This window comes from Monodelphis domestica, chromosome 2 (genome assembly GCF_027887165.1).
Source record: "Monodelphis domestica isolate mMonDom1 chromosome 2, mMonDom1.pri, whole genome shotgun sequence".
NCBI lineage: Eukaryota > Metazoa > Chordata > Mammalia > Didelphimorphia > Didelphidae > Monodelphis > Monodelphis domestica.
Genome location: NC_077228.1, coordinates 326,748,870 through 326,770,651, shown reverse-complemented (window position 1 = coordinate 326,770,651; position 21,782 = coordinate 326,748,870). Strand labels below are relative to the sequence as shown.

General features: G+C 35.8%; 1 protein-coding gene across 5 annotated transcripts in view; it reads left to right on the top strand.

Moving 5' to 3' along the window:
• Positions 1-21,782, top strand: part of COL12A1 (collagen type XII alpha 1 chain) — a 141,095-nt gene that overhangs the window by 42,174 nt on the left and 77,139 nt on the right. For 2 of the 5 annotated variants that reach the window (XM_007484206.3, XM_007484203.3), the window contains exons 14-16: positions 13,127-13,399; positions 19,385-19,651; positions 21,260-21,452. The exons of the other annotated variants lie outside the window; for them this stretch is intronic. In XM_007484206.3, coding sequence (XP_007484268.2) covers positions 13,127-13,399; positions 19,385-19,651; positions 21,260-21,452 — 733 coding nt within the window. The remainder of the gene's footprint in view (positions 1-13,126; positions 13,400-19,384; positions 19,652-21,259; positions 21,453-21,782) is intronic. 5 annotated transcript variants of the gene reach the window in all.

Genomic DNA, 21,782 nt, shown 5'->3' with positions numbered 1-21,782 from the left:
CTTTGGTTGCCAGAGCAACATAAAAATGTTCTAGAAATGAATGGCCTCCTACAGACCAAATTGAGCTAATTCAATTGACATTTTGTTACAATGAAGTTTTTAGCATATCACAGGAACTCTGCATCATGTTGAATGACATAGTGCTTCTCCCAGATGGACTACAACAAGGACTCTTTTAAGAGAGTTAGTGCTGTCTCATACATTTTCAAAGTTATATATTTCTAATATTACAACTCTGACATTTCTAAGGAACTTCTGATAATCATCAAATGATTCCCTTTCTATGGGCTAACCTCATACAGGAATAAGAATCAAGTGAGAAAAGATAATTTCCACGGGAGAAACTTTAAACCAAATTCTCCTCTCTTGAGCAATAAATGATAAATTTAACATCAGAATTTTAACCAGGGCAGGGTGATTAGGATTAGGATTAGGTGCTCCTGGGTGCCAACATTTAGAGGGTGCCAGTCAGATTGTCTTAGGTTGCATTTCTTCCCCACAGCTGCTGCACCCAAACTATGCTCCTCCTGTGTAGCCTCCACATTTTGCTCTCTTTTCCTTCAGGCTTCCAAATTCCTAGTTACCAATTTGTTTAATGGCCATGGACATTCTCTCCCCCCCCCCCCCATACCCTCTGTCTTATCTGTAGTATATTTATTTGCCTGTATGTTTAATATGAGTAACACCAGAGTTTAATCTTTGAAACAGATTTCAATTCAGCAGTTATAAATCAATTCCACTCCAACATAAGCTTTCTCCAGGAATAGGTCTTCAGTTACTTCTGAAGTGGAAAGTTGGAGGCTTTGAGAGCTGCATTCTAGCAGAAAGAACAAATTAGTTTTGGAGAGGGCTTGCTTTAACATCTCTTGGTGAAAGTGGTACTTGAAATGCAATGAAAGCTAGTTGGAATTATATATTAAGATATCATAAGCTTTAGCTACCTGTGATTTTGTTGGTGTGGATATTCCCTACTATGGAACAGATGAGAATAGCCTTAGACCAATTTCTGTGGCCAAAATATTCCAGCCAACCTTGGATCATGAGATCATAAAATTTAAGAGCTATAAATGACCCTTCCCCCCAATTAATGATGAGGAAAAAGAAGGGTCATAATGTCACACAGGTAGTATCTGGCCAAGTCAGGATTTGAATACTCCTAGCTAAGCTAGTCCTTGGAGGACAGACTCAGATCTTTCTAGCTTGGTAGAATTTGGCACAGATTATGCTCTACCTTTTAGAACCTAGAAGCACTTCCATGTCATGATGAAGTATCACAGTAGGACTTTAGTGGAAGGGGAGAAAATAAAACATTTATTCAATTAACTGATTAATATTTAAGTTGCCATCATGAGTTAAACCCGAATGTATTGAGAATTGCACTATTAAGGACAAAGGAGCCTTGGGCCCAAGGTACCATCCTCTGAGTGCTTAACTTTTCTTAGCAATTTCCTCTTGTAGTTAATTAGCATTTATTAAGCACCTACTATTTGCTAGATACCATGCTAAGCTCTGGCCATACAGAGAAAGGCAAAAACCAATCTCTGCTCTTAAGGGGTTCACTGTCTAATGGGGAAGACAATATTCACAGCTATGTACAAATAAGATATATAGCGAATATATTTATATATCCAGCTGATGGATTGGGAGTAGTTTCAGAGGGAAGGCATTAATATTAAGCAGGATTTGGAAAAGCTTATACAGAAGGTGGGCCTTTAGCTGAGACTTGATGGAAGCCAGGAGATGGAGATGAGGAGGAAAGAGTTCCAGGCATGGAGGAAAGCCAATGAAAATCCTCAGGCAGGAGATGGAATTTTTGTGTGTGAGGAATGGCAAAGAGGCCAATGTCACTGGATCATAGAATATGCAAAGGGGGGTAAAATGTAGTAAGAAGACTGGAAAGGTAGGATGGGGCCAGGTTATAAAGGGCTTTTAAAAGCCAAATGGAGGCTTTTATACTTGGTCTTAGAGGTAATAGAGATCCACTGGAACTTATAAAATAGAAGAGGGGGTGATATGGTCACACTTGTTGTTTGGGGATATGTTTGACAGCTGTGGATCCTGCATGGCAGGGCACCACAAGGGTCCGACCCCTCTCTTGGAGCACCATGTTTATTGCTTCCTGCCTGTTAATTCTTCCTAAGGGTTGTCTGGCATGGCTGCATAATAAAGAACCTTCCCCAGTTCCCTATACTGGTCATAACCCTTTCCACCTATTTCTTCGTCCTGGAGGTTTGTTTAGTGTGACTAGAACCAATCAGAGGGGCTTTCCTCTGTGCCTTTCTCTTCTTCACCTCCTTTCAGGGGTTGCTTAGCACAATTTTATTTCTTTTTACTTTGGTAGATTCATGGCCACTTACTCTTCTCTTCTGCATTTAACCTGCCAACTTTGCTCTGCCTGCCTGGACTTCTGGTTATAGCTGTGCACTCTACAATAATTTGGTTTTTAGACAGTGTAACGGAAAGGGTTATGATATATAGGAAAATTACATAAATGAGATATTAATTGTTTGGCTTGGTATGTGGAAAAAAATGATGAAGAAATTAAACACTTGAAGATGTTGAGAGTAATAAAAAAACCACCTGTCTAAATTACCCTGTGGAGTACCCAGCACAGTGATATATGTACTTAATAAATAGTTTTTGATGATATTTTATCCACATTGGAAAATCAGGTAAAATTTTCCAGCATCAACATTTCTAAAGATATATCAGACTTTGGCAAGTATGAAATAATGAGAGAGCTAGGTCATTATTCTTTATTTCTCATCTCTATCCTGCAGCAGTGTAAATAGGCATTCTGTTGTAATTCACAGATTCTCTGAGTTGGAAGGCGTCTCAGGTAATCAAGTCTTCAGATAATATGAAAAAACCAAAATGGACACATCAAGTAGGCCCTCTGCAGAAAATTTATAGGTGGCTAGTAAAAATAGTTGCAAAGGGCAAGAAGGCATAAATAGGTTGTGATATGCAATGTTGGGGCAGCTCAGTGGCACAATGGATAGAGTACCAGCTCTGTAATATGGAAGATTCCTCTTTCTGAGTCCAAATATAGCCTCAGACATTACCTAGCTGTGTCACTCTGAGCAAGTCACTTAATCCTATTTGCCTCAGTTTCCTCATCTGTGAAAATGAACTGAGGAAGAAAATGACAAACTATTTCAGTATCTTTGTCAAGAAAACCTATTGACCCAACAACAAAATGTACTGTCGGAATGAGTACAGTGCAGTAACTGATCCATTGAAGTTTTTAATTATTGAAGATTTTAATATGGTGACTTGGTTATACAGGTTAGATTTTAGAAGAGTTTTGTTCCTTCATGTTAATGGAGGGTGTTCTTCATAGTTTTCGCCAACATTAAGTAGATGTTGTTGTTTGTCCTTTGTTTTTAAAGAGGACCAGTGATGTCATTGAGTAGATACAGACTCTGCAGATGATGAAGGCTTGTATTAAAAAGTTAACTTTGTAAATGGGTAGATTTTTTTACATGAAAGTTATGGAGAAAGAAATAAGATTTCATAGGTGACTGAATATTCAGGGAGGGTAAAAGTGAGGAGGTGAGAAGGAATCTTGGAAAGATCATGGTACCCTTGACAGGAATAGTAAAAGAAGTGGATTTGAGGGGAAGATGAGTTTTGTTTTGGACATATTGCATTTGACATGCATTTGGGATATATATTTAAATGCATGTGGTGAAGAAGAACTGGCACTCTGGACCTAAGGCTGGACATGTATATTTGGGAATCAAAGCATAAAGATGGAAGCTGATTAGATTATCAAGTTAGAGGGTACAGAGAGAAAAGAGATGAAAGCACAAGACACAACCTTGAGGTACATTCCACAAATAGCAAGTGCCTCAATTCAAGGTCTGGCAAAGGACACTGAAAAGGAGTGATCAGGCAGGTAGGAGGAGAAGAAATAGTTAATAGTGTCAAATGTTGCAAGAGTGGTCAAGAATAATGAAGATTGAGAAGAGACATTTCATTCTCCACATGACAGTGGGTATCTAGATTGGTGGTGACTTCCTGCATTCATATAGCTAGTTAGTAAGAGCATGGTCATTGGCCTTTAAATAGCATGACTTTCCATTTCTTCATATTTATTTTTTTCAGATAATGCTTAATTTTGGTTGTAAAAGTAGGAAACATTGACCTGCATGGGGAATTTTAGTGCTTTAGCTGGTGCTAGATTTTCTTGTAATGAGTATACTGGTAGGATCATATACCAGCATGCAATGATTGGAAAGATTAAATTGAAATAGCATCTGGAAAGGTGGCAAAGAATCAGCAAGTGAGAATTGCTTTGCAAACAGTAGGTGCTCAGTACCTATAAATGTATTTGATTAAATGACTTACTCCTAAGAGTTTAGAAGTCATTAAATTCTGCTGCTTGTTTGCTTTTTTCAACCACAGGCCCTGGATGAGGTTCCTGGTAATTTAGCCAACTTTTCCTTTAGTCCACTTTTTTTAAAATATGGAGAAATATTGAGAAAAATCCTTAAACTGAATTATCTATATTTTATCCTATTCATATCCATAAGTACTGGCTTATTAAATAAAAATAATAAATAATAAACTAGAAGTTGTAATACATTTTTTCATGTTCTAATCTATTCCTTCTTAAAAGAAAAGTTGAAGGTTTTATATTTCAAAAAGAACTTAAAAATCTTTTCTTCTTAAAACTAGCGATTATCACAAATGTATTTTCCCCTTTTATAAATAACTATTAGTTTTTTTGGATACAACCTCTTTTATCTGTGTAGGGAATTACTGGGGTAGAATTTTCTTCATCAACTGAGGATAGCACATTCTCTGTGACTTAGTCTTAGGAATTGCCTTTGAGAAGTGAGGAGTTAAGTTACTTGTCCAGGATTACATAGCTAGAATGTGGTAGATGTTAGATTTAAACCCAGGTCTTTTTAACTCAAAGACCTGAGGAATGAGAATAGTAGATGGAAAATTCCCTAGAGAAATTCTCTAATTTGGCAAGTAAACTTCTAAGCCCATTTTTCAGTGAGTTCGGAAGTAGGTTTAAGTTTATATTTTCCTTATAATTTCCCCACCCTCCACCTACTCATTCTTGAAATGAAATAATTAGGCTGTGTTAGTGACACTCAAGTCTGTTGTCATGGGAATGAGTATAATGCCACAAACTCAGTGTTATAGCAAGTAGGAATAAAAACAGGCTAAGCGGCAAATCCTTGAAAGAAAACAAGTAAAAGTTGGAAATGTTGATGTCTTTTGTTCCTATCCCTCCCAACTATACCATTAAATGTGGAAAAAAACCCCAAACAACCCAACATTGGAGCCAACTTTAGTTTCAGTCATGGTTATTGTTTTTCACTAGTGCTTCACTGGGTTGATTTTTAGTAGAGGAAAGGGGGGAACAAAAAGAGTGAGGCCAAAAAACTAACATCTTTGGGAATAATCCTTTACTGAAACTTATGGCCAGAAGACATTAATTAGGCAAAAATGGAAGGAGAATTTTCTGGAGCAGAAGTAACTCTTAGGTAAAAGGGATTATGAAAGTGTGAAAAAGTGAGATACATAGGCATTATTTACCTATATGTGTTTAACATTGTTTTTCCTAAGTAAGGACCATTTTATTTTTGTCTAAGGATATTGAACATCTAGCATGGTGTTTGTTGAATTGAATTGAACTGAATTGAGTCACACTGAATTTTAACAACTTTAGCACAAATCCTGACACCCCTCCCATTCTCCATTCCTCAAAAATCTCAGATCTCAGACAGTGGTTTAGTAATTCCATCTACCAGTTCTCTGGGATGAAATTTGTCCAAAGTCTACATTTAACACAAATTGAAATTCTTGACTTTATGGGTGGTTTGGAATCTTAAAATGTTGAATCACTTTAGGGAAAACAGCAATTTACCAGCTGAATGGGAACAGGGGTTGGGAGAGGAAGAGTGGAAAGATGGGGGCATCAGAGTAGAATGGATTGCTTCAGGAGGCAATGGCCTGACCCTCACTTCTAGTCTTTAGGTAGAGAAGGGATCACCACTTATGGCAGATGATGTTGAGGAGATTCCTTGTACAGATACAAGTTGAACTACATGATTATGGAGTGCCCTGTTGACCCTCAGATTCTGCACTTCTTTGATTCTGTATCCATCTACTGCACATGTCAGATTTAGTCATATTGCCTGAATAACATTTAGTGCAAAGGTGTCCTTATAAAACTGTACTCACATTTTGTTACATGTAGGGAAAATACATGACTTGTGGTCATTTTCAGAGTTTAAAACACAAATAGCTACCCCCTCCTCATTTTACACGAAACAGTCACAAACTTTGGAAGAAAATAAATTACGGTGATTTTGAAATGCTTTTATGATTGCAGTGAATGCATGTCGAATTTTTCTCCAGAGATAAGATGTTCTATTAGCCACTGAAATAATTTGTAATGTTAGAACTTTCCACTTGGTCTTGAGGTTTAAGAAAAAATCCCAGTCTTTTTCCCCCCCTTCTCATTGAACTGCATATGTTTTTTGTTCAATGCAACTTCTCTAATGTTACCTTTTCAGTTCCGGCTCTAGAGGTTTATTGCACACAATTGCAAGGCACATGTACTTTCTCCTATGTATGGCAATGAGAGTTGAAACAATAATGATCTTCAGAATTCTTACAGTGGCTTTTTGTATCACTTGCTTGAACACCCGGCAATTACTTGCTAAAAATTATGCTGGGAAAGCAGATAGTTTTCTATTGATGTCATATTGTGGCAGACGTCCTATTTGAAGTAGCCAATATAAAGTGACTTGTATATTTATATTACATTAAAATATGGAAAGAGTAGCTGTTTTATTGGGAGAAAGCTGTGTCTCCTATTAAGTTTGGGTTTTCTTATTTTTCCATTTGGATTATATTCATGTTTTTTTATTGAATGAAAAGGCTTGGGAGTAGAAAATTTCGGTCAGCCCCCCTGCACAACTCTAGGGTATTACCCCCTTTATTTTAGTAACTAATAATTTTTTAGTTTTCTAGAAGAATGAGTGTTTTTTTAGTTTCATTGAAAGGTTACCCTTTCACATTTATAACTCCATAAAAACTAACAACAAGGAATGGATCTTTGGAACTAGTTTTGCCATTGGAATGAGGTCATGTTTTAGAATTTTAGTGAACCACACGTTAGAGCTGGGGATTTGTTTAAATTAGACTGGGAGAAATGCACAAAGCAGTGGAAAAAGTTCTGGGCTTTGTATGAATGAGGAGACACCTGGAATCCATTCCCAGAACTTCCTGCCACTCATGAGATGTTCAACAAATTTACTGTGAACTTCCCTAGCGTCTCAAAAGAGGAAGGGTGGATTAGGTGATCTAGATGGTTGTTTGTCAATTTAAACATCTACATTTAAAAAAATATAGGATTGCAGAAAAAGAGCCTTTGTGGACAGTGATCCATACCCCAAGGTAACTGAGGCACAAAAAGGCATGAGATCTCTGGGAAAATTCTAAAGATATATGTTAAGAATGTAGGTTAGAGAAGTATTAGAAGAAAGAGATCATAATGGCATTTGAGTAAATAAAAAAGAAATTGAGCCACACAATTCCATTCAGGTCATTCAATGAACATTTATGAAATACCTTACACAGTGCTAGGCAATGGAACTAGAAATAAAGACAAAGAATCATCAGTTTAGGTTTGGAAGAGATCTTTGAGGTCATCTGGTTCAGCTCCCTTATTTTACAAATAAGGAAATTTAGGACTAGATAGTCTAAGTGACTAATCTGAGATCATATGAAGTAGTAAGTTGCAAATATTTAGAGTTGAAAGAAAAAGTTAATCTAGGCTACTTCCCTCACTTTATAGATGAGGAAATTGAGTATAGGTGAGCTACATGGGAGGAAAAAATTAGAAAGACAGATTGAGGACAGATTGTGGAGGTCCCTGTGTACCTAGCCAAAATGATACTTTATCTGAAGTCAAATCATGTCAACAAGTATTCATTAAGTGACTCCTCTGAGCCAAATTTGATGCTAAGAGCTGGGCATACAAGGAAAGGGGAAAAACAGTCACTACTCTTAAGGATGTCATCATTTAATAAGGGAAAGAAAACTATGATAAAAATAATTTGAAAATAACCTCAGAGGAAAAAATTAGCATTAATTGGAGATTGGGAAAGGCTTTTTGATGAAGGTGGAATTTGATTTGCATCTCTCTGATTATAAGAGATTTAGAACACTTTTTCATGTGCTTATTAGTAGTTTTGATTTCTTTTAACTGAAAATTGTCTATTCATATCTCTTGCCCATTTATCAATTGGGGAATGGCTTGATTTTTTTTTGTACAATTGATTTAACTCTTTATAAATTGGAGTAATTAGACCTTTGTCAGAAGTTTTTGTTATGAAGATTTTCCCCAATTTCTTGCTTCCCTTTCTAATTTTGGTTGCATTGGTTTTGTTTGTACAAACCCTTTTTAATTTAATGTAATCAAAATTATTTATTTTACATTTTGTGATTTTTTCTAACTCTTGCTTGGTCTTAAAATCTTTCCTTTCCCAAAGATCTGACATGTATACTATTCTGTGTTCAACTAATTTACTTATACTTTCCTTCTTTATATTAAAGTCATTCATCCATTCTGAGTTTATCTGGTGTATGGTGTGAGATGTTGATCCAGACCCAATCTCTCCCATATTGGATTCCAATATTCCCAATATTTTTTTATCAAATAGTGGATTTTTGTCCCCAAAGCTGGGATCTTTGGGTTTATCATAAACTGTCTTGCTGAGGTCAATTACCCTAAGTCTATTCCACTGATCCTCCTTTCTGTCTCTTAGCCAGTACCATATTGTTTTGATGACCACTGCTTTTAGTTTGAGATCTGGTACTGCTAGTCCACTATCCTTTGCATTTTTTCATGATTTCCCTGGATATCCTTGATCTTTTGTTCTTCCAAATGAACTTTGTTATGTTTTTTCTAATTCAGTAAAAAAGTTCTTTTTGTAGTTCAATGGGTATGGCACTAAATAAGTAAATAAGTTTGGGTAGGATTGTCATTTTTATTTATTATGTTAGCTCATCCTATCCATGAGCAATTAATGTTTTTCCAATTATTTAGATCTAGTTTGAATTGTGTGGAAAGTGTTTTGTAGTTGTGTTCATATAGTTCCTGTGTTTGTTTTGGCAGATAGATTCCCAAGTATTTTATATTGTCTAGGGTGATTTTAAATGGAATTTCTCTTTCTAATTCTTGCTGCTGAAATGGGTTGGAGATATATAGGAATGCTGATGACTTATGTGGGTTTATTTTGTATCCTGCAACTTTGCTAAAGTTGTTGATTATTTCTACTAGTTTTTAGATGATTCTCTAGGATTCTTTAAGTAGACCATCATATCATCTGCAAAGAGTGATAGCTTGGTCTCCTCATTGCAGATTTTAATACCTTCAATTTCTTTTTCTTCTCTAATTGCTACTGCTAGTGTTGCTAGTATGTTAAATAATAGAGGTGATATTGGGCATCCTTGTTTCACTTCTGATCTTATTGGGAAGGCTTCTACTTTATCCCTATTGCAGATGATGTTTGCTGATGGTTTTAGATATACACTGTTTATTATTTTTAGGAAAGGCCCTTCTATTCCTATACTTTCTAGTGTTTTCAATAGGAATGAGTAGTGTATTTTGTCAAAGGTTTTTTGTGCATCTATTGAGATAATCATGTGACTTTTATTGGTTTGCTTGTTGATATGGTCAGTTATGTGGATGGTTTTCCTAATATTGAAGCATCCTTGCATTCCTGGTATGAATCCTACCTGGTCATAGTGGATTACCCTCATAATCACTCGCTGGTATCTTTTTGCTAGAATTCTATGTAAGATTTTTGCATCTGTGTTCATTAAGGAGATTGGTCTTTAGTTTTCTTTCTCTGTTTTTGACCTGCCTGGCTTTGGAATCAGTACCATATTTGTGTCATAAAAGGAATTTGGTAGAATTCCTTCTTTGCTTATTCTGTCAAATAGTTTGTATAATATTGGGATTAGTTGTTCTTTGAATTTTTGATAGAATTCATTTGTGAATCCATCTGGTCATGGGGCTTTTTTCTTAGGGAGTTCTTTGATGGCTTGTTCCATTTCTTTTTCTGATATGAGTTTATTTAGGTATTCTATTTCTTCCTCTGTTAATCTAGGCAATTTATATTTTTGTAAATATTTATCCAAATCACCTAGATTGCCATATTTATTGCCATATAACTGGGCATGATAGTTTTTAATGATTTCCTTAATTTCCTTTTCATTAGAGGTGAGATCTCCCTTTTCATTTCTGATACTGTTAATTTGGTTTTCTTCTTTCCTTTTTTTAAATTAAATTGACTAGTACTTTGTCTATTTTATTTCTTTTTGAAAAATACCAGCTTCTAATCTTATTTATTAAATCAATAGTTAAATCAATTTAATTTTTAGGATCTCTAATTTAGTTTTCATCTGAGGATTTTTAATTTGTTCACTTTCTGGTTTTTTAATTTGCATGCCCAAATCATTGACCTCTCCCTTCCTTCATTTGTTAATATATGAACTCAAGGATATAAAATTTCCCCTGAGTACTGCTTTCGCTGCATCACATAGATTTTGAACAGATGTCCCATAATTTTAATTTTATTCAATGAAATTATTAATTGCCTCTAAGAGTTGTTTTTTAACTAACCAATTTTGGAGAGTTGTATTATTTTATTTCCAATTAATTTTTGATTTGCCTCTCAATGTACCCTTGCTAATTATTATTTTGATTGCATTGTGATCTGAAAAGGTTGCATTTATTATTTCTGCTCTTTTGTACTTGTTTGCAATGTTTTTATGCCCTAGTAGTACATGGTCAATCTTTGTGAATGTACCATGTGCTGCTGAAAAGAAGGTGTATTCCTTTTTTCCCTATTTATTTTTCTTCATATATCTACCAACTCTAATTTTTCTAAGATTTCATTCACTCCTCTTGCCTCTATCTTATTTATTTTTTTGTTTGATTTATCTAGTTCTGATAGAGGAAGGTACAGGTCTCCCATTAGTATAGTTTTTCTATTTCATCCTTGAGCTCCACTAATTTCTCCTTTAGAAATTTGGATCATATGCCATTTGGTGCATTCATGTTGAGTACTGATATTTCCTCATTGTCTCTGCTGCTTTTTATCAAGATGTAATTACCTCCCCTATCTCTTTTAACTAGATCTATTTTTACTTTGGCTTCGTCAGATATCATGATTACAACTCCTGCCTTCTTTTTCTCAGTTGATGCCCAATAGATTTTGCTCCATCCACTTACCTTTACCCTATCCTGTCTTACCTTCCTGATGTGTGTTTCTTGTAGACAACATATGGTAGGATTTTGGTTTCTAATACATTCTGCTATTTGCTTGCATTTGATGGGTGAATTCATTCCATTCATATTCAGAGTTATGATTACCAGCTGTGTATTTCCCAGCATTTTGGTTTCCACTCCTAGTCCTGCCCTTTCTTCTTTCACTATTTCCTTCTACACCAGTATTTTGTTTTTAATCAGTCTGCCTAATTCCCACCCTTATTTTACTTCCTATTACACCCCCCTTCTTATTCCCCTCTCATTATCTTTATGATCTTTTTAAACTACCCCCAGACCCTCTCACTCCCTTGTAGTGCTTCCCTCCCCAACAGTATGTTTCTTACCCTTCTACTTCTCTATAGGGCATGAATCAATTCTCTGCTCCGATGGATTGGATTGTTCTTCCCTCTTTGAGTCAATTTCAATGCACATGAGAATTAAGTATTTCCTGTCTCCAACCTCTTTACCCTTCCAGTGTATTGATGTTCTCCCCCACTCCTGTCATGTGCTTCTTTATGACATATAAATTTACCCCATTTTGTTTCTTTTCTCATTTCTCTTAGTATTAACCTTATGCTGCCTGTTTTGTACTTATCCTCCAGCTACCTCTATGCCACTTGTGTTCTATGCCTTGAGCCTGGCCCAGCTTTGCCAGCAAGTTATTCCCTCTGGACTAGCACTCTTGCCCTCCCAGAGATTTCAGCCACTGTTGGAGGCTCAGTGCTGTAGGTGGGGAAGGGGTCCTGGGACCTTACTTCTTCCTTCCCTTTAAAACTGTGTGTTCTAGAATTCAGGATTTTTTGGGATATACCTTTTAAGTTGTGTCCAGGAGGAGGGTTCCCTAGCTCCGTCCTATTGTTAGATTTGGTTTTCTGTTCCCTCGAAGCATTGTGTTTTTGATTGGGTAAGGAAGGGTTTACAGAGGTTTGAAGTGCTGCTGTCTCTAAGTTGCCATCTTGATCTGAAGTTGGAATTTGAGATGGGACCTGAAGGAACCCAGGGAATCTAGAAGTCAGAAATGAAGAAGGAGAGAATTCTAGAAATGAGGAAGTCAGTGAAAATTCATGGAGTTGGGAGATGGTGTGTTTTATGTGAGGAATAGCAAAGAGGCTCATTAGCTGAAGATTAATTATGTCGTTTGCAGGATAGAAAGGAAGGGGAAAATTTTTGGAGGAACAGAGATTTCTTTGCAATAAGATAGGCATAATGTAAGAAGAACTTTAATTGGAGTGATTGCAATGGGGATTACTAAGAAGGGATGTAGGTGAGAAACATTGTTTCTCAGTTCTGGGGAACAAGAAAGAGGAACGAATAAAAAAAGATGATGTCAAAGTTTCAAATCTGGCAGACTGAGAATAAGTGTGCTTTTGGTAAAAATAGAAAAATAGAAAAAAGTTAGCAGGGGGAGTTCATTGTTGGTAGAAGATGCTTTCAATTTTAGGTAGATTTTGAGCTACCAAAAGGAATTCTTTGGATGATAAGCATAAATATGGTAAATGGTGATCATTAGGATTGGGAACTCTCAGTATGGGAACTCACTCTATCAATTCAGATGAACGTGTCTATGACTTAATAGATTAATTCCTAGGGAGTTGCTTGAGGCATATAGAGAGTTATTTAGGAGTCACACATTAGTGTGTGAGGGAATTTGAATTTGAACTCAGGTCTTTCTAAGGTCAAGTCCAACAATCTCTCCTGTATAAACTGACTACAAATTTTAGAGAAAAAGGGAGCATATTTGGGTTAGATATTTATATATAATATAAAATAAATGCATATTCCTGCACTGATTCCTTTTCTATTTCTCTTTTGTAGAACGAGGTTCTGCTCGGGACTTGATTACTAAAGACATTACTGATACTTCCATTGGAGCATATTGGACATCAGCTCCAGGGATGGTTCGTGGTTACAGAGTCACATGGAGATCCCTTTATGATGATGTTGAAACTGGAGAAAAGAATGTTCCTGGAGATGCAATTCACACTGTGATAGAAAATCTACAGCCGGAGACGAAATATAAGATTTCAATATTTGCCACCTACAGCAGTGGAGAAGGGAATCCTCTGATTGGAGAAGCTACGACCGATTGTAAGTAGAATTTACATTGCCAGCATTTATTATCCTTTGGATTTTGACCAACATGTATTTTTTTATCCTTTTTTAAAAATTTTATAGTATTTTATTTGATCATTTCCATGCATTATTCATTAAAGACAAAGATCATTTTCTTTTCCTCCCTCCCACCCCCCGTAGCCGACACGTGATTCCACTGGGTATCACATGTGTTCTTGATTCGAACCCATTGCCATTGACCAACATGTATTAATAGATGTTCACAGTGTGAATTTGTATAGTTGGTTCTCCAGTCTACACTTATTAAAACATGACTCAGTAACAGGAAACATAAAAAGGATCACATAATTGGAGCTATAAGATACTTTAGAGGCCACTGTATCTAACCTTCTCTTTGATTTTGCATAAGAAAAATAAGGCCTGAAGATGTCAAATGACTTGTTCACAGTCAAACAACTAATAAATGTCTAAGGCAGGATTTTTAAAGCAAGTTCAACTGACTCCAAGTCCAGGCCTCTATATGCTAAACTACAATGTTTAGTTTAAGTAAGTTTAGTACCTACAAGTATTGAGAAAAAGGAAAAAAATGTGAGAAAGGATCAAAGAACCAAGGAGCAATGCTCCATCACTTTCCCAGAAAGGGAAAAAAACTCAGAAAACCTCTCCCCATTACTTACTTCAGTCTAGTTAGGTGATGTGTAATTTTCTTCAAGTTAGCTTTCATAGCTTGCCCTTAAAGATCCCTTAAATGTTGGAAGTAAAGATTATACATTTTTTCTTGCAAGTGTAATGCCACATCTAAGGGCCAGTGGAAGTGTTGGGGACAGAAGGGAAATGTTTTGAAATAAGAAGGTCTAACCTTTTAACATTAGAAAGCTGCTTCTTCAACCCAATTGCAAGACTCACTATTGCCTATTTTTCTGAGACTTCATATTCTCTCTAGAGCTGAGTCAGAGAGAATCAAATGAAATAACAAGATGTTGAATGATTATTTAGGAATTATCAAGGATAATTAATTAGGTATATTCCTAGTAATAGATTGGTCATGTGCCTTAAGCTACTGTCATTGTTTTTAGCCTGGGATTTCCGAGTTTACCCTCTGTAAGGCTTTAGTGAAGCAGAATGAACAAAGTGTTGATAAGAGGGCATGCATCTTTATGGTGCTTTATTAAAAAGAAGAGGATGAATTGGTCAGGCCATTCTTCCAGAAAGGGTGGAGGTATGCAGAGATTGACATCACTGATTTTTCTTCCCTCCAATTTGTTTGCTTAACAATTGAGTTAGTGTAAATGAACATTCTCAGAGAAAGAAATCTGGTTTTGGCTTGTGTCAAAAATAACCAGATTTTCTATAGTTCTACATAATTTAGCAGAAAATTAAATTTTGTAGAATATTGATATAGTTGGTTTCTACAGTAACTTTAATATTATATCTGGAATGTATTGGCTGTTGTTTAAGGATGTGTATTCTGATTGGATTTTGGCAGAAGTTCAGTTGATGTAAAGATAAGTAATGTGTAGCAAATTAAAATAATTTGAGTGAAACTTACATTTAATTTCTTTGATCTTTAAAAGCAGCTCATCACTTTGTTTTGGAAGTTTAAAAAAGTAGGTGTTTAAAGATTGACAAATATTAGCATTTCCTAAAAATCTTACTTTAAAAATCCTATGTCTTCTTGAAGGTATAAACTAATAAGTTCTTGAATATAAATGTGCTAGTAACAAAAAATTTGTGGGATAGCAGAAATATGAAATTGCCTTTTGCCTCTCTATAGGTGAGTCATGGTGCTTTCTCAATAATCATTTGTTGACTGATTGATTTTGTTTGTGAATTTAAAGGCTCCGTCTGGACCTTGTTGAGTAATGTTGAATTCCATTGTTGATTGAGAGTCAACTGCTTCAAAAGTTGAGGTTAGGGTACTAGTTAAAGGGGGAAAGAAATTATTTTGTTCCACCAGCCATCTTTGAACTTTTTCCTTTTTGAACTTCTGCTGTGGAAGATAAAACGATTAAGAAAATATTGACAAGTTGTGATAGTTAAAGGGCCAATGTGTCTAGGCCATTACATAAATAGATTTGGAGCCTAGCTGGAACTTACAAGACCATTTGACTTTAAAAGTATAGAAAATTTCATGCTTTCTTCTTTGCTTTTAGTAGGGAACATTTTGTTGAGGGATTTAACTTTCAGCTAAATAGCTCTGGAAATACTGAAAAGCCTAGGAATATGGTGGGATTCTTTTAGAATTTTGAATTGGAGCTGTGGCTGAGATGCCAGTAAATTAGGAGCTAATTTATGTATACATGCATGCTATATATATGTATGTGTGTATTATGTTTTCTTCGTTTGGGAGAGTGAGTTCAGTGGTTTTGCTACCTCTACTTGGAGGCATCCTGTAGAGTAGAGGAGAACTCAGCAACATGAGGTGGATGGGAGAAGAAGGAGAGGGGCCCATAGAATTTCAGACCACAACTTGTCAATGCCACCTATTTCTCATAAGCCAATCTAATGGCTTTTCCAAAAGTCTGAGGATCAGTTAATATTCAGCATGAGATGTGCAGAAATTTGCTGGTTTCCTTCTGTTATTTACTGTAGTTTATTACAAAGAAAGAGCATAACCAAGAAGCCTGCAAGATATCACAATCCAAAGCATGAAATTCAAAAGTCTGGTTTAAACATATTTAGGTTTTTAAGCATTTGCACAGTCTGGGAATCTTAGCACTAGTGTCAGGGGAGTGGTAACAGATTTTTGGAGCACAAGTTGCTATTCATAACAGCACCCATGGATTTTTTTGTATGATCATATTACATTCTTCTGAACTTTGAAGATCAGTGAAATTAGACTGGGCATATTGTGTAAGAAGAAGAAGAGATTTGATACTTATTCTGAAAAGGTTTGATTTTTTTTTTTTTTTTAGTATTAAAGTATAAACTAGTTCTATGAATATAATGGCCAAGAGCTCATTTCACATGAGAGTCAGTCATGATGGAATGGTAAATAATATGCTCAATTTGGAGTTAGGAGACCTGGGTTCAAATCCATTTCTACTAATTACTACGTATGTGAACTTGGACAAATCATTTAACCATTCTGGGACTTCTTTTTTCTTTTGTAAAATGAAGGGGTTGTACTAGATAGCTTTGGAAGTTCTTTGAGGGTCTAAATCAGGGGTTTTTAATCATGTGTCCATAGACCTACAAGGTATCAATATATAGACTTCAGGGGATCTTTGAACTCGCATAAGAAAGAAAGACATCTTTATTTTCACTAACTCTACTTGAAATTTGGCATTTCCTGCCATTATGAATTAAAAAACAAAACAAAAAACCCATCAGAATTCTTCTGAGGGGTCTTTAGATTTCACCAGACTACCAAAGGGGCTCTTTGAGGAATTCTTGCTCTATGTATATGACTTTAAGCCTTTCCTAGAACTGGCCTAGGAACACATCTTAACCCACATTTGTAGTAGTTGATTAGAATCAGAATCTTGACCCAGTGGTCACCTTAATGAATTTTGACATCATCTTTTCTCAAGGCCCCAAGCAAGAAAAACATTATAGTTTTTTCTTTCTAATGGAAAAAGTTTTAAGTTTCTTTTCAATCAAACTGGCTCATCATCATCTAATAGTTTATAATAATAGAAAATTGTGCACTAAGCTATTCTAAATACATTGTAGATAAATGTATCTTCAATTCTTTATGTGTAGTTTCAATTTATTCACTTCTGCTCTTCTACTCACATCTACTATCACTAGACATAATGGGAGTACAGCTCCACTGAGCACTCAAGATTTTGTATTTGCTTTTTTTAAAAATTAATGTTTTGTGGCAAAGTATTCAGTTTTTTGACCCTTCATAATCCTGTGCTGCAAAAGTTCCTGACTTTTATCTGTGAACTTGCTTAAAAACAATTTTGATCATAGTATATCATAATAATTAGCTTATTTTAAAATTCTACATATTTTATCTCACACATTTAGAAATATTATTTTGAGGAGTCCATCAGTTTCACTAGATTATCAAAGTTGTCCATGACACAAAAAAGGCTGTGTTCTTGGTTATTGTAGTGGAAAACTGCTTAGTTTTTCTTTTCTTGTAGTTTCTTGGTGTATTCATCTAGCTCATTATTGGCAATTTTACCTTTCCTTACCACTGCCCATAAGGGATCAAGAGCAGGAAACGGCTATTTTTATTAGTATAGCAGTTTATACTTGGCATCAGGCCAAGTCAGATGTTACCAATTCAAATTAGGAAAGAAGGGAATATCTCTGGCAGAATCTTTCTATACAAATTCACCTTTGGTTGATATTTTACTTAAGAATTTTCCACTTGGATAAAAATGAATAACTAATGTATCTTAAAAGTTTATTACTATCTATTGTTATTTTTTCAAGATCTATCTATGTATCTGTGTACCTATGTATCTATCTATCTGCCATTGGGAGCTCTCAGGAAATTTTCCTCATCAATATATATCTGCAACTTAGAGTCTTTGAGAGTTGCCTTGGTCTCTGACATAAGGTTAAGTGTCAGGGAGGGGGTCTTGACTTTCATTTTCCTAAGGCAGAGGCTTATCTAAAACCTACATCTTGCTGCCTCTCTGTTCTCATTATGCTTTTCTCTTTTAACTTTCCTCTTTCCTTTTCTCCTCATCTTCCTTTGCCTTCTTTCTCTTTCCTTCTCTTCCTTTCCCTCTCACTCTCTCTCCCTCCTTTCTCCTCACCCTTTTCCTCTTTGCTTTTCTCCTCTTTTCCCTCCCTTCTTCTCTCTTCCCTTTGCCTTCCTTTGCCTTCTTTTGCTTTCCCTTGTCTTCTTTCCTTACCTCCTCGTTCCTTACCCCCTTCCTCCTCCTTCTCCACCTCTTTCTCCCTTCCTTCTCCCTGCCTTCTCTCTCTCAAATAGTGAAGGGAAATTCTCAATCACTTTTCTTAAGAGCTTACAACCTATTCCTATAAAAATTATTCTAACCTTTTTAAGTATCTAATCCCTGAACAAAGTAAAATACAAATGTTAACAGTATTGACTGTCTATAAAGTAAAGAACAGAAGTTATTTGATCTCTCCCAGAAATTAATTACTCTTCCACTAAATAAAAGTTCCCCTAAATATGAGAGACAGGCTATTTTTGCTCATGATGTTTATTATGCCTCGAGCAAACACTTTCCACATGAAAGATTCCTATCAGATTTAGTTTTTACAAACCTGATATTAAAACTGTGGAGATATTATATTATGACACTTCATATTCTTCTTCTTTACATTTTCTTGTAGAAAACACAAGATATTTCATTAAAAACTTTTATTCTGGCTAAAGTCATTTTGTGGGTCACTCTTGTACTCCATGCAACTGCCCCTGCAAAATTCCTTTGTAGAACTAACAGCTGTAAAATTCTGCAAGGCATTTGGTTTTAGGAGAAATTCTTTACAGATGGAAGTAGGATAAAATTTCTAAAAGCTTGTCCCAGGAAAAGGATGTTTTCTTTTCTAAATTCCCTAGCACTCAACTAGGAAATCCATAAAATTCAGACCCATAGTTTTGTGGAGTAGGCAAGAAAGATCTCTTAGGATATCCTATTATTCTCAGTTTTTGACAGATTACAATGCTGAACTATGAAATACTATGATCCCTGACATTCATATAGAGCTTTAAAATTTGGAGAACATTTTATAAACATTGTCTTATTGGAGCCTCACAAGAACTGTGTGAGGTGGATAGTAATGGTATTATTGTTGTTATTTCTATTTTATGCATGGGAAAGTTAAGGTTCAGAAAATTTGTGACTTGTCAGTAGTCAGTTAGCAAATATTAGGGGGCAGAATTCAAATTCAAGTTTTATAAATTCTGTTCTATAATTCTATCCACTAGGCTATTCTGCCTTCCCTATATTAGTACTTGAATATCAAAGAACAGATCATTCTTCTTTGCTTAAATAATGCTTTATTACTGTACAACGTATTTTGTTTTTATTAACACATATTTTAATTTGACTTTGCATCCCACAGTATCTCAAAAAGCAAGGACTCTGAGAGTTGATGATGAGACTGAAACAACAATGAGGGTCACGTGGCAACCAGCACCTGGTAAAGTTGTGAACTATCGTGTTGTGTACAGGCCTCGAGGAGGAGGAAGACAGATGGTGGCCAAAGTGCCACCCACAGTCACATCAACTGTGTTGAAACGACTTCAGCCTCAAACTACATATGACATCACAGTGCTTCCAATTTACAAGACAGGGGAAGGAAAGCACAGGCAAGGATCAGGAACCACACGTATGTATATTTTTAAAGATGCTTTTAAAGCTCTCAAAATCCTAGAACCTCAGAGTTTGAGCTCCTAAGAGACTTACTAGTTTAACCCAAAATTGAATTAAAATGTCATCTACATTACATATAGTTCATGGTCATCTAGCCTTTGCTTAAGAACCTACAGTGTTGCAGAATCAACTCTGTCCCAGAGTTCTTTCATTTTTGGATAACCAATCATTAGGAAGTTTTCCCTTAAACATCAATTCTAAGTCTGCTTCTCTGTAATTCCTACTCCTTGCTCTGGGTTCTGCCTTTTGAGGTCAGGAAGAAAAAATTTCTTTCCTCCACATGACAACCTTTCAAATACTTGAAGGCTATTAAGGTACCTTCCTCCTCCATCCTGTTTCCTTTCCAAAAAGATTTCCTTCCTCCCGACTACATACTGACAATTTCTTCCAACAATGTTCACATGGAATAATCCAAAGTCCTTTATCATGCTGGCTGCCCTTCTCTGGATACTGCACATCATTCTGTTCTCGTTCCCAAATGGCCATACTCCATCCAGCCAGCACATCATATAATGGGACTCTTGCCTTACTAGTCCTGGGCACGCTGCCTGTCATGAAGTAGCCTAAGATTTCATTATTTGTTTTTGGCTGCTACATCCCACTGTTGATTCATGTTGAACTTACAGTTTATTGAAAATGGCAAGGAAAGAGAATGGAATTTAACTTGGTATATGAGCATTTAAGAAAAGCTGACTATGATTCTCTTATCTCTTATCCTAATTCTTTGCTCTACTGTCTTCTTTTCTCCTTCTTTCTCCTCAGAGTAGGCATCTTTTTCTTTCTATGTCTACACGCTTTCCCACTGTGATCTTACATTATTGCCTGGATTCGGTTATTGCTTCTATTCATATCATTCAAATTTACATCTCCAACTTCAGTTGTTTCACGGAATTCCATTTCCAAATTTCTTACTTATTAGATATCTATCCCTATATGCTTGAAAGCAGGGATGCTTTCATCTGTGTATCATTAGTGCCTTGTAAAGTGCCTAGAACATAGTAAATGCATATTAAATTGAATGGAATTGAAGAGATACAGATTGAGTCCTTTGAAGGAAAGGACTATTTCGTTTATATTTTTGGGTTCATAGCACTGAGCACAGTAGCAGGCCCATAGAGGGTGCTTAATAAATGCTTATCAATTGATTTTTCCCCATGCAGTAAGTCATTATGGCATGGTGGATAAAGAACTGACTTCTATCCCAGGAAGATTTGTGTTCAAATCCCACCTATTGGCAGTATGACTCTGGTCAAGTCACTTAATCTTTGAGTGCTATAGACTACTCTCTAAGACTCCAAGTTATAGAGGAGGAGCTTATATGCACTGGTAGAGAGAATTTCTTCTCTTGGGATTTCCCTATGGCAATGAAATCCCAGGTCCAGTCCCTGGTCCTACTGCTTAACATAGTTCACTTTTCCTTAACAGGTACATAATGCATATTTACTGAATTCAAATGAGTTAAGTTTAGTGCTAGAACTGTTGATGAAAGTCTAATATATCCATGAAAAGATGTCATATTTCATATATAACAAAAATAATAACAATCATTTTTTTTTCTTTTCAGTATCCAAATTCAAAATGCCCAGGAACCTCAAAACATCTGACTCAACCATGTCAAGCTTTAGAGTCACTTGGGAACCAGCCCCTGGGGAAGTAAAAGGCTACAAAGTCACTTTCCATCCTACAGGAGATGATCAGAGGCTTGGGGAATTAGTTGTTGGTCCCTATGACAATACTGTTGTTTTGGAGGAACTTAGGTATGAGATAAGTTTATTTTTTTTTTCATTTCTAATTTACACAATTTATTGAAATTAGCAAAGCCTAAATTGGAAAAAATGTTTGATTTTCACCTTACTCTCCAGGGAAAGGATTTATAAAACTGCTAGCTGATTGATATGAAAGCTACTTTTCTGAGGCTTGCTGTGCCTTTAGTTTCTGTTGCTGTGAACAACCCAAACTGTGGTTTTGGAAATTATCAAGCATAAGTGACTTTCCATAATACTTTGTCACATTTTGACAACTTAGTAGGATGGCTTCTTTCAGCAGCAATACCCTGCTTTAAAGAAAAAAAAGTTTCCAGTCTCTTA